Source organism: Columba livia, chromosome 22, assembly GCF_036013475.1.
Source record: "Columba livia isolate bColLiv1 breed racing homer chromosome 22, bColLiv1.pat.W.v2, whole genome shotgun sequence".
Classification (NCBI taxonomy): Eukaryota; Metazoa; Chordata; class Aves; order Columbiformes; family Columbidae; genus Columba; species Columba livia.
Window position 1 is genome coordinate 5,747,565 of NC_088623.1, and position 13,233 is coordinate 5,760,797.

Sequence of the window (13,233 nt, forward strand, 5' to 3'; positions counted from 1 at the left end):
GGGTTGTCCCCAAGATGGGGTCCCCTTGCTGGGTGTTGGGGGGCTTGGGGACAAGGACGGTGTCACCACACCAGGATGGGGGGTCAGACTGAGCCGGGGCCCATCTGGGGTGTGGGGAAGCGCATGGGGGGCTGGGAGAACAAGGGGTTGTTTTGGGGGGGGGTCACCCTTGCACGCTGGTCACCCCCCGGTGCACCTGCCCTGTTGGGCTGCGCTGGGTGGGGAATTCCCTGCGTCACCAGGGACACATCACAGTCCCCAAGCACCGCGGGGACCCCCGGGACACAGCCCCCCCACACACACACGCTCTCTGCAATACCTGGCTTTTTTCTTTTTCTTTTTTTTTTTTAAAAAAAAGAAGAAACAAAAAACAGCGATAGTAATTCTTATAAATACCCGCGGCCGGCGTGGTGGCCCCGTGGTGGCCGGTGGTGGCCCCGTGGTGGCCCCGTGGTGGCCCCGCGGTGGCCGGTCCTGTGCCAGGATCCCCGGCCGTGGCCGCCTCCTCTCCGGGGGCTTGTTTAGCAGCAAGAGAACAGAACTGAGAGTCTTGAGGTATTTTTTGGAGGTTGGTGTTTTCCTTCTTTTGTTTCCTTGGGGGGCTTGGGGCTTTTTTTGTTTGTTTTTCCCCCCTTTCATCACTTTTTCCCCATTTTCCGGTGGGGGTTCCTGGCACCCGCGGTGGAGGGACATGGGGGGGCCCCAGTGGCCCCTCTGTTAATGGGCTTTGGGCTGCGGGAGAGGAGAGTGGGGGGTCAGCGTGGGGACAGAGCTTGGGGACAGGGTGGTGGCAGAGAGACCAGGTGTCCCCAGAGGGAGTGTCCCCCCTCCATGGCGGGGGGTCCCCACCTCATCCCCCACCCAGAGTTAAGGTCCCCCCAGCATCCACCACCCATGGCCGAGATGTCCCAGGACCCAAACCCAGTGTCCCCTCCTTGGGGACAGGGGGTACCCAGAGGGTCCCCATGTTGTCTCTCACCCGGGGCCACGTTGTCACCACAGTGCCCCCCTAAGTGAGACCAAGATGTCCCCAAGGTCCCCCCCACCCAGGACCAGGGCATCCCTCAGGCCATGGGTGCGCACAAGTGGATCCCACCTTGTCCCCTGTGGGTGCTGGTGGCCCTGGGGGGTCACCCCCCTCTGCAGCCCCTCAAACACCCCCTCCCACCCCCCAGCTCAGCATGGCCCCCCCATCTCAGCCCTACCTTCAGTGCGCTCCGCTTCTCCTCAAAACCCGGGGGGGGTCCCGGCTTCTTCCTCCGGGGGGGGCCACCCGAGTCTGGGGGGGCCGTGCCGGGGGGCGGCGGGGGGGCGGGCAGGGGGGGCGCAGGTTTGGGTTTGACGGGCCGGCAGTACGTGGCCGCGTTCTTGCGCTTCTTGACCTCGTCCTCGGAGATGCAGCGGGGGGGGGGCAGCGGCGGCCCCCCCGCTGCGCGCAGCGCTGAGCCCCGGGGGTCCGGGGGGGGGCCGAGCCGCTTCACCCGCGTCGTCGTGCCGTTGAGGACGGGGGCGGAGGGCGAAGCCGGACAAGCCGGGGGGGTGGGTTTCGTCTTGCCGGGGGGGGGAACAACCTGGCAGTTGGGGTTTTTGTTTTTAACCTCATCCCCTGAACAGGTCCGTTTATGGGGGGGGGCGGTGGTGGAGAGGGGGGGCTTCCGTTTTCGGGGGTCCGGATGGGTCCCGCCGGCTGCTTCGCGGGCTCGGGAGGACTTGCTGGCCTTGGGGGGGGTCAGCTTGCTGAAGGAGGGCGAGGGGGTGTTGGCCGGCAGGGGGGAGGTGATGGACTGGCTGCCCCCCCCGCCGCACTCCAGCTGGCTGCAGGCGGCCGCCGCGGGGGGGGACCCCACCGTGTAGTTGATGCTGGCGGGGACCCGGCCCCCCCGGCTGCCGGGGGGGGTCACGGCCGAGGTCCGTGTGGGGGGCGAGGGGGTCGGGGCGGCGGGGCCGGTGGGGCTGGGGGGGGCCGGCGGGACGTGGAGCGGGGGCTCGGCAGCCGGAGGGATCTTCCTGCGGGAGGGGAGGGGGGCGGAAGGGTGAGATGGGACCTCCCCCAAAACCTCGCTCCCATCTCTGCCCCCCCCCATTTTCCCCGATTCAGGTGGGGAGGGGGTGAAACAAGACCCCTGCAAATCCCTGTTCCCATCTCTGCATCCCTGCTGCGCCCCCCCCCACTTCAGGTAGGGAGGGGGTGAAACGGGACCCCCAAAATCCCCACTCCCATCATGGCATCCCCACCAGGTCTCCCCCAATTCAGGCGTGTGGGGGTTGAGATAGGACCCCCCAAATTCCTGATCCCATCCTTACCCCCACCCCATCCTTCCTGATTCCAGAATGAGATGTGACCCACCCCAAAATCCACAGGCCCATCCCAGCCTCCCAGCACCTCCCTCCCCATTTAGGTGGGGTGGGGTACAATGGGCCCCCCCAGGCCCCCGCTCCCATCCTTGCCGCCCCACCTTATGCACCCCCACTGCTGGATGGGACCCCGGGGATCACACCCCCCTTGGGCCCTGGTGGTTTTGCCCCCCAGCACCTGCTGCCCCCCCGGTGCTCCCCCCTCACCTCCACATGTGGGAGCTGAGGTGCCGCTCCAGCATGGAGCCCAGCGCCGAGCAGAACCGGTCCAGCCGCCGGTTGAACACGTAACAGCCGGGGCTCACCAGGCGGCTCCCGAAGGTGCAGAACTGCCGGGGGGGGGACACACCGCTCAGCATGAGCCCCCCAAACCCCCACCCCTCACATCCCCCATGGCACAGGGCCAGCGGCCAAGTGGGGTGATGGTGGGCTTGGGGGTCCCCAGCCCACCCCGGGGTCCCCTCACTCACCGCCTGGGGCCGCGGGGGGCGCGTGAGGGGCCGGGGGGGCTCCTCGCCCCCCTCCTCCTCGCTCTCCTCACTTGACACACGGCTGCCCCCCTTGGGCACGGGGAGGGGGAACACCCCCGGGCCCCCCACCCTGGAGGTGGCTGGCGCGTCCTCGGGGTCGCTGTCGGAGGAAAGCCGGGCCCTGCAGCAGTGATGGGGGGGGAGATTTTTGGTGTGCCCTATATAGGGGTGTGTCCCCCCTGCCACCACCCGGATGCCGGGGTCCTCACCTGGGGAGCAGGCAGTGGGAGTGGGGGGGCTTGGCTCGGCAGGGAGAGGCGCTGGGGGGGCTGGCGAGGGGCTGCGGCAGCGAGGAGGGGTCCTGCCGGGGGGGGGGGCGGTGGTGCCTTCCCGGGGGGGCTCCTCTCCTTCGGGGACTCGCCCTTGCGGGCGCTGGCCTTCAGCTCAGCCACCAGCACGTCAAAGTCCTTGTCACGGCCCCGCACCTCGCGCCGCTGGTGAACAGAGTGGATCTGCGCCGGGTGACAGCGGGGAGGGGGGTCAGAGAACACCCGCTGGGACATCTTCCCCCCAAAACACCCCGTGGGCGGGGTGACGGTGCCCCCCCCACCTTGCAGGTCAGCAGGCGGGTGCAGATCTTCTTGGTGTCGGGGTTCAGCACGCCGCACTGCCGGTTCAGGTCGCACTCCTTGCCTGTGGGCAGAGGAAGGCAGCGGGATGCTGGGGGGGGCGGGGGGGCCAGGGGGTGCAGGGTCGAGCTGTGTTGTGCGGGGCACAAGTGCTTTGCCCCCTCCATGTCTGGCCCCAGTTGAGGTTTCCACCGGTGTGGATGGTGGGATGAGAGCAGGGGGGGCTTTAGTGGCTGGGGGGGGCATGGCCTCACCAGCCAGCTGTGGGCTGGGGGGACTCTGCGGGTCATCCCATCCGGGGATGGAGATGGAGACCCCCCCGTCTCCTTGGAGTGAGAGGCCGCAGCATCCCCTCTCCAGGGGGAAAACAGCCCTTAGAGGTCCATGAGGTGGGGGGGGGCTGCAGTTTCCTGGCCACCCCTTTCCCAAGGGTGAGCCCCCCCAGTTTCACCCCAGCCTGGGTTCTAACGCCATCGCTCACTGTCACCCGCCAGCACCCGCCAGCACCACAGCATCTGTCCGACTCCCATTTCTGGGGCAGGGGGGGCGCCATGGGGGTTTCAGCCCTGGCTCGCGCTCCTGCCGCACGCCGCGGTTCCTCGGCACGGACCTGAAACCTGCCGGGGCGAACGGGACCCAGGTCAGCGCACGGCCCCCCCGGGCGCAGGAGCAGCGGGAGCTGCCCCTCGGTACCTACCCCACTGCCAGACCCGGCTGCCGAAATCACGGGACGGGGGTGTCGCGCCGGTTTGCGGCGCCCCGCGGCACCCACCTGCCGCCCCCCCCGCCACCGGCAAGGAAAGGGGGGGACTCACGCGCCAGCTTCTTGTGGGACCTGGGGGGTGGCTTGGAGACACCCGCGTCCTTCTCCCCCGGGGTGGGCGAGCTCTCCGGTTTGCACCCGGGGCCATCGGCGGGCATCGCCAAATCCCCCCCGCCCCGGGCCGGCACCGGGGGCTCTTTCAGCACCGCGGGGGTGGCGGGTTTCCCCAGGGGTTCCTTGGAGTTGGTGGCTACAGTTTTGGGGGGCACCTTGATCCCATGCCCGTCCGGTTTGGGAATGCTGGGGATCTTCTCCAGGTTGACCACAGGCACAAACAAGCTGGGGGGAGAATTTAGGGGGGTCAGAGCAATCCTGCAGCAGGGAAGGGGCTGAGCCCCCCGTCCCGGCGCTCACCAGAGGCTGTCCTTGTCTGGGCGCTCAGGCAGGGGCTGGACTTGCCCGCGGGCACCCAGGGGCTTTTCCCGCGGTGCCTTGGCCGCGCCGGGGGTCCCGCTGGCCACCGGTTGCCCGTTGGCGGTGACGTGGCACTTGGCGGCGGCGGCGCGGGCGTACAGCTTGCTGAGCGGGCCGTGGCGGCGTTCTGCCAGGATGGGGGGGACACAGCTCGGTGTCAGCCCACGCCATGGGTCCCACCACCATGAGCCCCTGCCCTGGGTGTACCCCGCCCCGTGCCCCTCCTGATGGCAGAGGGGATGCTGGAGGGGGGAACAGCCGTGCCCGGAGCCCCCAGCTCACCGCAGTGTTTCTGGAAGGCCTGGGGCTTCACCACCTGGCTGCAGTGGTTGCAAACCACCAGGTAAAACTCGTCATGCGCCGGGCAGTGGCCGAAGATGTTCATGTCTGAGGGGGGAGAACTGGGTGAGCGGGCGGTGCCACGGGACTCATCACAGCCCCAGGGTCCAGGCTGGAGGGCCAGCACAGCCACAGAATGCCAGGTTTTCTCCCCAAAGGAGGGAGCTTACCTTCTTTAATCAGGGTCATGGTGTCCAGTTTCTTGCCGCTGCTCTTCCCACTCTCCTCCAACTCCAACCCTGGTCCTGCCGGAGACAAAACCCATCAGCAACGGCCGGGACGGGGACAGCCCTGGTTTCCCACGGTCGCATCCAGCATCAGGTGTGGCCGCCGAGTCCTCGCTGCGGCAGCGCCGCTGCTCCCGGCCATCAAACACCGACGGTGCTCCCGGAACAATTAAACCGGCTAAAATTAGAGCAGAGGGACGGATCCATCCCGGGATCAGGGCTGGCGCTGTGGTGTGCCACTGCCTCCGACGTCCCTGTCCTGCCACCCCGCGCCAGACCCTGCCGAGAGTCCACCATCAGTGGGACGCAGAGGCTCTGGGGACAGCACCATCCTGGCTGGGACGTCACTGGGGTCAGCCCTGCGGCCTGGGGGACACATCTGGGGACACCTCGGTCCCCATCCGGCCGTGACCCTGAAGCTTGTGTCATCACCGGTCACGCCAGGTGAGTGTCCTGGCCCCAGCCGGCTGCGCTGGGCTCTGGTGTGGGGGAGCTGGTGTCCACTGGGCCAGTGGTGACAATGTCCTGGCCAGCTGAGCCATACTGGGTGCCCAGTGCTATCCAGCAGTGCTATACTGGGTGCCCAGTCCCATTCTGCAGTGCCATACTGGGTCCCCAGTCTATCCCCAGTCCTATCAGGCCATGCCACACCAGGTGCCCAGTCCCGTCCTATCATACCATACTGGGTGCCCAGTCCTGTCTGGCTGTGCCATACTGGGCAACCAGTGCCACCCGGCAATGCCGTACTAGGCGCCCAGCTGTGCAGAGCCACACTGGGCTCCCCAGTACAGGACACCTGGTCCCCAGTGTGCAGCTCCCAGTACCCAGCACAGGATACCCCAGTACACGATGCCCAGTTCCCCACCTAGGACACCCAGTACCCGTCACCTGCTTCCCAGTGCCCGGTCTGGGATGCCCAGTGCCCTCTGCCTGGCGCGGAGCAACACAGCAACTGGTTCCCAGTCTGGGCTACCCAGTTCTTGACCTGGGCTACCCAGTGCGCAGCGCACCTGGGGATATCTGGCACCAGGCACGGGGCACCCAGTAACCGGCTCCCAGTAACAGGCACAGAGTTCCCAGTGACCAGACCGGGGTGCCCAGTGCCAGCTCTGGCTGCCGGGTGCTCAGCTACTGGTGCCGTGTTCCCGGTGCAGGGTGCCCGGTGCAGGATGCCCAGCTCCCGGTGCAGGGTGCCCGGTGCAGGATGCCCATTTCCCGATGCCAAGTGCCCGGTCCGGGATGCCCAGTTCCCGGTGCCAAGTGCCCGGTGCAGGACGCCCGGTTCCCGGTGCAGCGCGCCCGGTGTCGGGTGCCCAGCGCAAGATGCCCATCTCCCGGTGCCGGCTGCCCACTGCCCGCCTACCGCGCGGCGGCGCTAGGACCGGGGGGCGGCGGGCGCGGCTCCGTTCGCGGCAGCCCCCCCGCCCGCCCCCGCCGCCGCCGCCGCTGCCGCCCCTCACCCGGCTCGGCCGGCGGCCCGGCCCGCTCCACCCAGGCGCTCCAGCTCTGCCCCGCGAACTCGTCCAGGCTGGGCAGCCGCCGCTCCGCCGCCGCCATCGCCGCCGCCGCCGCGCGCCCACGCGCCGCCATCGCCGCCGCCGCCGCCGCGGGAGCGCGCGCACCCCCCCGCGGCCGCCGCCGCCGCCCCCGCCCCGCGCGCCCCCGCGCATGCGCCGCGCGCCCCCGCCCGCCCCGCGGCACCACGGGCGGTGTAGTCCCGCCCCCCCCCCCTCCCCCCGGGGGCTGCCCCGCACCGGAGCCGTCCCGGGACACCCCCGGGCCATGGACGGGGCTGGGGGCCCGCGGGTGACATGTGTCCCTGTAGGGGCTGGGGACCGGGGGTCGGTATACAGGGGCTGGGGAGCAGGGTGACCCCTACACGGGGCTGGGGACACGGTGGCAACATGTGTCCCTGTAGGGGTTGGGGACCGGGGGTCGTTGTACGGGGACTGGGGAGCAGGTTGACCCCTACACGGGGTTGGGGACCCGGTGGCAACATGTGTCCCTGCAGGGGTTGGGGACCGGGGGTCTGTATACGGGAGCTGGGGAGCATGGAGCACGGTGTCCCCTACACGGCGCTGGGGTTTACCCCTATAGAGTGCTGGACTCCTAGGGGTTACATACGCCCCAACACAGGGCTGGACAGCCAGGGGTTATATACGCTTCCCATTTCCAGCTGGGGACCCAGGGCTTATATGCACCCCTATACAGACCTGGGCATGGCCAAGCGCTATATACCACCCTACAGAGCTGGACAGCAGGGATTATCTGTGTCCTTTTATGGGGCAGAACGGCCAGGGGTTGCCCCGATAGAGAGCAGGATGCCCGGGGGTTATACGTAGCCCCTACACACCAGCAAGCAGCCAGTGTTTAATTAGTCCCTGTACAGAGCTGGATATCCAGGGTTACATACAGTCCCTGTGTAGAGATGGGCACCCAGAGGCTGTATATATATACCTATACAGAGACAGATATCTGAGTGTGACTATACATCCCAGGGCTTATATATCCCCTTTGGACACTGGGCTTTATCTAGACCCTTATGGAGAGCAGGACACAAAGAATTACCCCTGTGCAGAGGAGGATGCCCGGGGTTATATGTATAGCCCCTGTACAGAGCTGGGCCCCTGGGGCTTATATATATCCCTATAGAGAGCTGCACAACTCGGTGTTTTTATATATCCTTATGCAGAGCAGGACACCCAGGACTTGCATATACCCTGATACGGAGCAGAACAGGTAGGTGTCGTATATACCCCCTATATAGAGCCAGACACCAGGGGTTATACACACCCCAATATAGAGCTGGTACCCAGGACTTTTATATGCCTCCCATACAGCCATGGACACCCCGGGTTCCACATACAGCCCCCCTATACAGCACGGGGACACCAAGGGTGATGCAGACCCCTATATACAGCCAGGCAGCAGCACCCCTACCCAGCGTTACGCACCCCCCTATAGCATCCATACCCCCCGCGGCTCCAGCCCCGGGGCCAGCGACACCCCGTCCCCGGGCTGGCGGCCGGCGCGAGGTCCCGGGGGACGGGTGGGACCCCCCGGGTGGTGGGACCCCCCCGAGTGGCTACTGCTTGTCGATGGCGCCCTGCTCGGCAGCCGCGGGGTCGCGGGGCGCAGCCGGCGCCTGCCACGGCGTCTCCTTCAGCACGAACCAGCAGTTCCCGGCCCACAGCAGGAAGTTGAGGAAGCCAAAGAGCTGGGGGGAGACGAGAGACCCCCCCCCCGGTGGGGGGGCACCCACAGGTGAGCCCCAGATCTGGGCGCCCCATGTGCCCCATGCAACATGCACCCCACGTGCCCCATGTGCCCTGTGCACCCCATGAGCCTCATGCACCCCGTGCGCCCTGAGCACCCCATGGGCCCCATCTGACATGCAAGTGTGTTCACAAGGGCTTTGTGGGTATGTGCACCCATGTGTGTGCACCGTGTGTTCACGTGTGCATGCGCTTTTTCACGTGAACACAAGTGCGCATGGGTGTGCATTCATGTGCACAGGCTTGGCAAACGTGCAGGCACCCACACACGTGTGCATGTGCGTGTATGTGTGTGCATGTGTGTGTGTATGTGTGCACACGTGTGTATGAGTGTGCATGTCTGCACATGTGTGTGCATGTGTGTGTATGTGTGCACACGTGTGTATGAGTGTGTATGTCTGCACATGTGTGTGCATGTGTGTGTGTGCACATGTGTATGAGTGTGTATGTCTGCACATGTGTGTGCATGTGTGTGTGTGCACATGTGTATGAGTGTGTATGTCTGCACATGTGTGTGCATGTGTGCACACGTGTATGAGTGTGTATGTCTACACATGTGTGTGCATGTGTGCACATGTGTATGAGTGTGTATGTCTGCACATGTGTGTGCATGTGTGCACACGTGTATGAGTGTGTATGTCTGCACATGTGTGTGCATGTGTGTGTATGTGTGCACACGTGTATGAGTGTGTATGTCTGCACATGTGTGTATGCGTGCACACATGTGTATGAGTGTGCATGTCTGCACGTGTGTGCATGTGTGTGTATGTGTGCACATGTGTGTATGAGTGTGCATGTCTGCACATGTGTGTGCATGTGTGCACACGTGTGTATGAGTGTGCATGTCTGCACATGTGTGTGCATGTGTGTGCATGCGTGCACACATGTGTATGAGTGTGCATGTCTGCACGTGTGTGCATGTGTGTGTATGTGTGCACATGTGTGTATGAGTGTGCATGTCTGCACATGTGTGTGCATGTGTGCACATGTGTGTATGAGTGTGCATGTCTGCACGTGTGTGCATGTGCGCACACTTGTGTATGAGTGTCCATGTCTACACATGTGTGTGTATGCGTGCACACGTGTGTATGAGTGTGCATGTCTGCACATGTGTGTGCATGTGTGTGTGTGCACATGTGTATAAGTGTGTATGTCTGCACATGTGCGTGCACGTGCGCACACGTGAGTATGAGTGTGCATGTCTGCACATGTGTGTACATGTGTGTGCGCACACACAAGTGCCCCCACAAGGGCTGGGAGCCACCGAGCTCTCCTTGAAGCACCATAAATCTCCCCCAAGCACATAAATAACTCCACGTGCCCGCACGTGCGTCCCTGTACATGCACCCACGTGTGAACACGTGCACGCGTGTATGCCCACACCCCGTGTGCACCAGCGCCCGGCTCTCACCACGGAGATGTTGGCCAGCCCCATGGCCGGCGTGGTGCCGGCGTTGCAGACCACGTTCTCGCCCTGGCACACCGCCATGGCGGCGATCAGGCTGGCGGGCCGCGTGGCCGCCTTCACGTCCGACAGCCCCTTGCCCCACGCCGCCGCCGCCACCAGCCAGAAGAAGGTGAAGCAGACGGTGACGCAGAAATCCTGCCGGGATGGGGACACCTGGCTCAGCGCCGCTGCCGGCACGGAGCAGGACAGCATCAGCGCTGTCCTCCCCAGGGCGCAGCTGCCTTACCGCAATGGGGAGCTTCTTATTCTCGCCGTAGAGGGAATGAAAGCGCAGGTAAAGCACCAGAGCTGCCATGGTGTAGAGGAAGGAGAAGACCCCCAGGGTCACGAAGAACTCGGCAGGAGCGGAGAAATCACCGATGAGGTGCAGGGTGCGGGTTTCCGACTGGCCCTCACAGTCCGGCACCTCGAAGGGGACCTGGTATAACCTGGGACAGCGGGAGGGGGATGTTGGGTGCCCCGGCAGCCAAGGGACGATGGGGATGGCCCTGGGCTCGGTGCCCCCTCACCTGAAGGGGTACCCGAACTGGACAGAAATGGCGCTCATCTCTACGCTTTCGCCGCCGCATTTCACCGTCGCTCCGGTCTCGCCGCTGAAGGAGCCGCAGGCCCCGAAGGCGAAGATGGCGAAGAGCTGTGGGAGAGGAGGAGCTGCGGGGTCGGGGGGGCTCGAGACCCTGGGGACCCCCCCACCACTCGCTCAGTGTTTTACACCCCCTGACGCTGAGTCACGGTGGCCGCAGCGGCACAGGGCGAAGTGCCACCCTGCAGCTGTTGGCTACCTGCGCCAGCACCGGGGCTGCCGCCGGCACCGGGATTCACGGGGGGCAGCAGCAAGGGGCAATGGGCCAGGGAGGGCAGCAAAGCCACTCCCCTGTTGATTTTTGGCACGGTGCTGAGCACCGGGGTGGGTTTCCAGGAGCATTCCCACGGTGGGACCCATCGGTCCCCGTCCCTCCGGAGCTGCCGCTGCCATTGCCCGGCACTGAGCTGCTCTCCCCTCCAGCGGAGGGTGTTGGGAAAACCCTGCTCCCAAATAGTTTTCTGACAACTCATCCCGGCGGAGCTCGCAACGTCCTGGGCGAAGGGGAAGCTGAGCGGCCAGGCCTGATGCCACGGGGATGGGCAGGTCCACGTGCGGCACCAAGGGCCGAAGCAGCAGCGTTGGCAGCCACCCCAGGGATTTTCCTCCCGCTTTTGGCTTTGGGGTGTCTGTGCACACGTGGTCTGATCCGCCCCCCACACCAGGGGGTGCCCAGCCCCTTCCTGGATTGGATTATCCAAAGCGAATTGCTGCGGGGTTGAAGGAAAAGCCTCCTCGATCCAGCTCCTCCGGGAGGGAGATGCCCAAATGGATCCGGTCTCACGCCCTGGGGCTGAGCCCACTCTGTGCCTCAGTTTCCCCAGCGCTGGCACCCTGGTGTGGGGCCGGCTGGGAGCCCCCCGGCCGTGGCGGGGCTGTGCTGCAGAAATGCCGCCATGAAATACAATCCTGGAGCCATTCATGGCATGGCCGGGACAGGGACGGGGCCACAGGCGCTTGGCTCCCCGTGTCCTCGGGATCCCCCCTATCAGGGCCCACCGACCCCCAGCCCCCCTCCCCACCCACCCACCTTGTGCCCCCCAAGCCCATGCGAATGACGGGGACATGGCACCCCGATGTCAGCGTCCCCTCCGGCGTGGCTGGGCAAAGCCACCTGCTCAAGGTCACTGGGGGGACCGTGTGGCCCAAACACAGGCGTCCGGGTGGCCCCGCACCACAACACCCCTTGAGCCCCCCCTGGATGGGGTCCCCACACCTGAGACTGCCAGGGTAGAGGAGGCTCTGCAGGGGCTGGGGGGGCTCCAGGGTCCCCTTGTCCCTGGGGACTTTAGGAAAGTAATGGGGCACCCCAAATCCGGGGGTGGGGGGAGAGTGCTGGGCAGGGGTCCCGGGGGAGCAGCACCCAAGGGTGCTGGGGAAGGGGCTGCTCCCGAGGTGGGTCCTGCTACTGGGATCTGTGCCGGGATGGTGGGGGGGATCGTGGGGGGACTCACCCATTCCAGCACCTTGATGAAGCCCAGGGGCTCCAGGAGGCGGCCCCAGCGCACCCCGCCCAGGACACGGTCCTGCGGGGAGAGAGTGGCGGGAGCCGGGGCACCGGGCGGCACCGGGACGGCAACGCGGCGGTACCCGGGGACCGGGAGGACTGATCCGGGGAGCCAGAAAGCTGCAATAGGGGACCGGGGGGCCGCAACAGGGGACCGGGGGACTGGTCTGGGCGGGGGGCTGCACCGAGGGACCGGGGGGCTGCAACGGGAGTTGCCCCGGGCGGGGGCTGCACCGGGGGATCGGGTTGCTGTACCGGCCACGGCACCAGAACAGCGGAAGGCTGCACCGGGGCACTGGGAAGCTGTACCGGGGAACAACTAAACCGGCTACAATCAGAGCAGAGGGACGGATCCCGGGGGTCGCACCGAGGGGCTGCACCGGGACAACGTGGGCTGCACCGGGGGTTGTACGGGGGGACTGGGGGCTGCACCGGGGGTTGCACCGGGAGTTGTCCCGGGCGGAGGGACCGCACTGCCCCGGGCACTGCGGAGGTGGGGTCGCACCGGAGTCCTACCTGGAGCCGGGACGGTTTGTCGCCGGCCGCGGGGGCGCCGGACTCCGACATGGCCGGGCCGGGGGCGGTCGGTGCTGCCTCCGCCGCCCGCTGGGACGGCTTCGCTGTCAGAGCCGCCACCGGGATCCCCACAGCCCCCGGGGAGGGCAGCACCGCCCCGCCCCCGGCATTGGCCCCCCGGTCCGCCCCCGGACACCCCCGGGACAGCCCCCTGCCCCGGTCCGCCCCCGCTCCCTCCGCCCAGCGCGGACCCAGCCCACAGCAGGACGGGCAGCCTCCCCTCGGGGGTGTCCGTCTGTCCGTCCATCAACCACCAATTAACCTCCTTGTGCTCCTCAGCCCTAGAACGGGACGGGGAGCCCCGGGGCCGTGCCGGCACCCGGTTCCCGGTGTGCTGCCGACAGCCCCGTTACCAGCCCCGTTGCCGGCCCCGTCGAGCGCTGTCGGCACCGCACCGGGAACCGGGTACCGGCAAGACCACGTAGACCCTGGAGCATCCCGATGCCGCTGCCCTGGCACCCCCTCCCCGGTACCGCCGTCCCGGTACCCCCGCCCGGTCCCCTCGGTATGCCCCGGCCCCGCCCCTCTAGCGCTCTGGTCACGCCCCCTCCGCGCTCCCTCCAATCC

The 13,233-nt window shown here is 66.5% G+C and overlaps 2 protein-coding genes across 3 annotated transcripts; both read right to left on the reverse strand.

The window, feature by feature from the left end:
- Positions 1–369: 369 nt before the first annotated feature.
- On the reverse strand, positions 370–6,902 carry ATXN7L2 (ataxin 7 like 2). The gene is given in 12 exon segments (XM_065038895.1): positions 370–732; positions 1,206–2,007; positions 2,563–2,684; positions 2,826–3,006; positions 3,095–3,177; positions 3,179–3,337; positions 3,436–3,518; positions 4,270–4,556; positions 4,632–4,818; positions 4,974–5,078; positions 5,201–5,275; positions 6,718–6,902. Coding segments are annotated over 12 exon segments (2,229 nt in total). The 5' UTR covers positions 6,848–6,902; the 3' UTR covers positions 370–717.
- Positions 6,903–8,057: 1,155 nt separating this feature from the next.
- SYPL2 (synaptophysin like 2) lies at positions 8,058–13,150 on the reverse strand. 2 transcript variants are annotated; one of them, XM_065038899.1, is made up of 6 exons: positions 12,607–13,146; positions 12,038–12,109; positions 10,510–10,634; positions 10,227–10,428; positions 9,944–10,135; positions 8,058–8,474 (listed from the first exon to the last, which is right to left on the reverse strand). In XM_065038899.1, the coding sequence occupies exons 1-6, from the start codon at positions 12,655–12,657 to the stop codon at positions 8,343–8,345; spliced, it is 774 nt and encodes a 257-aa protein (XP_064894971.1). In that variant the 5' UTR covers positions 12,658–13,146; the 3' UTR covers positions 8,058–8,342. The 2 variants fall into 2 exon arrangements, with proteins under 2 accessions (XP_064894971.1, XP_064894972.1); XM_065038900.1 differs by lacking the exon at positions 12,038–12,109 and having other exon boundaries at positions 12,607–13,150.
- Positions 13,151–13,233: the final 83 nt, after the last annotated feature.

Excerpts from the sequence above, each read along its gene's own strand:
- SYPL2 (XM_065038899.1), bottom strand. The coding sequence starts at position 12,657 with ATGTCGGAGTCCGGCGCCCCCGCGGCCGGCGACAAACCGTCCCGGCTC. Across the intron at positions 10,429-10,509 it reads CAGTTCGGGTACCCCTTCAG|GTTATACCAGGTCCCCTTCG; the intron begins GTGAGGGGGCAC and ends CCGCTGTCCCAG. Across the intron at positions 10,136-10,226 it reads ATAAGAAGCTCCCCATTGCG|GATTTCTGCGTCACCGTCTG; the intron begins GTAAGGCAGCTG and ends CCATCCCGGCAG.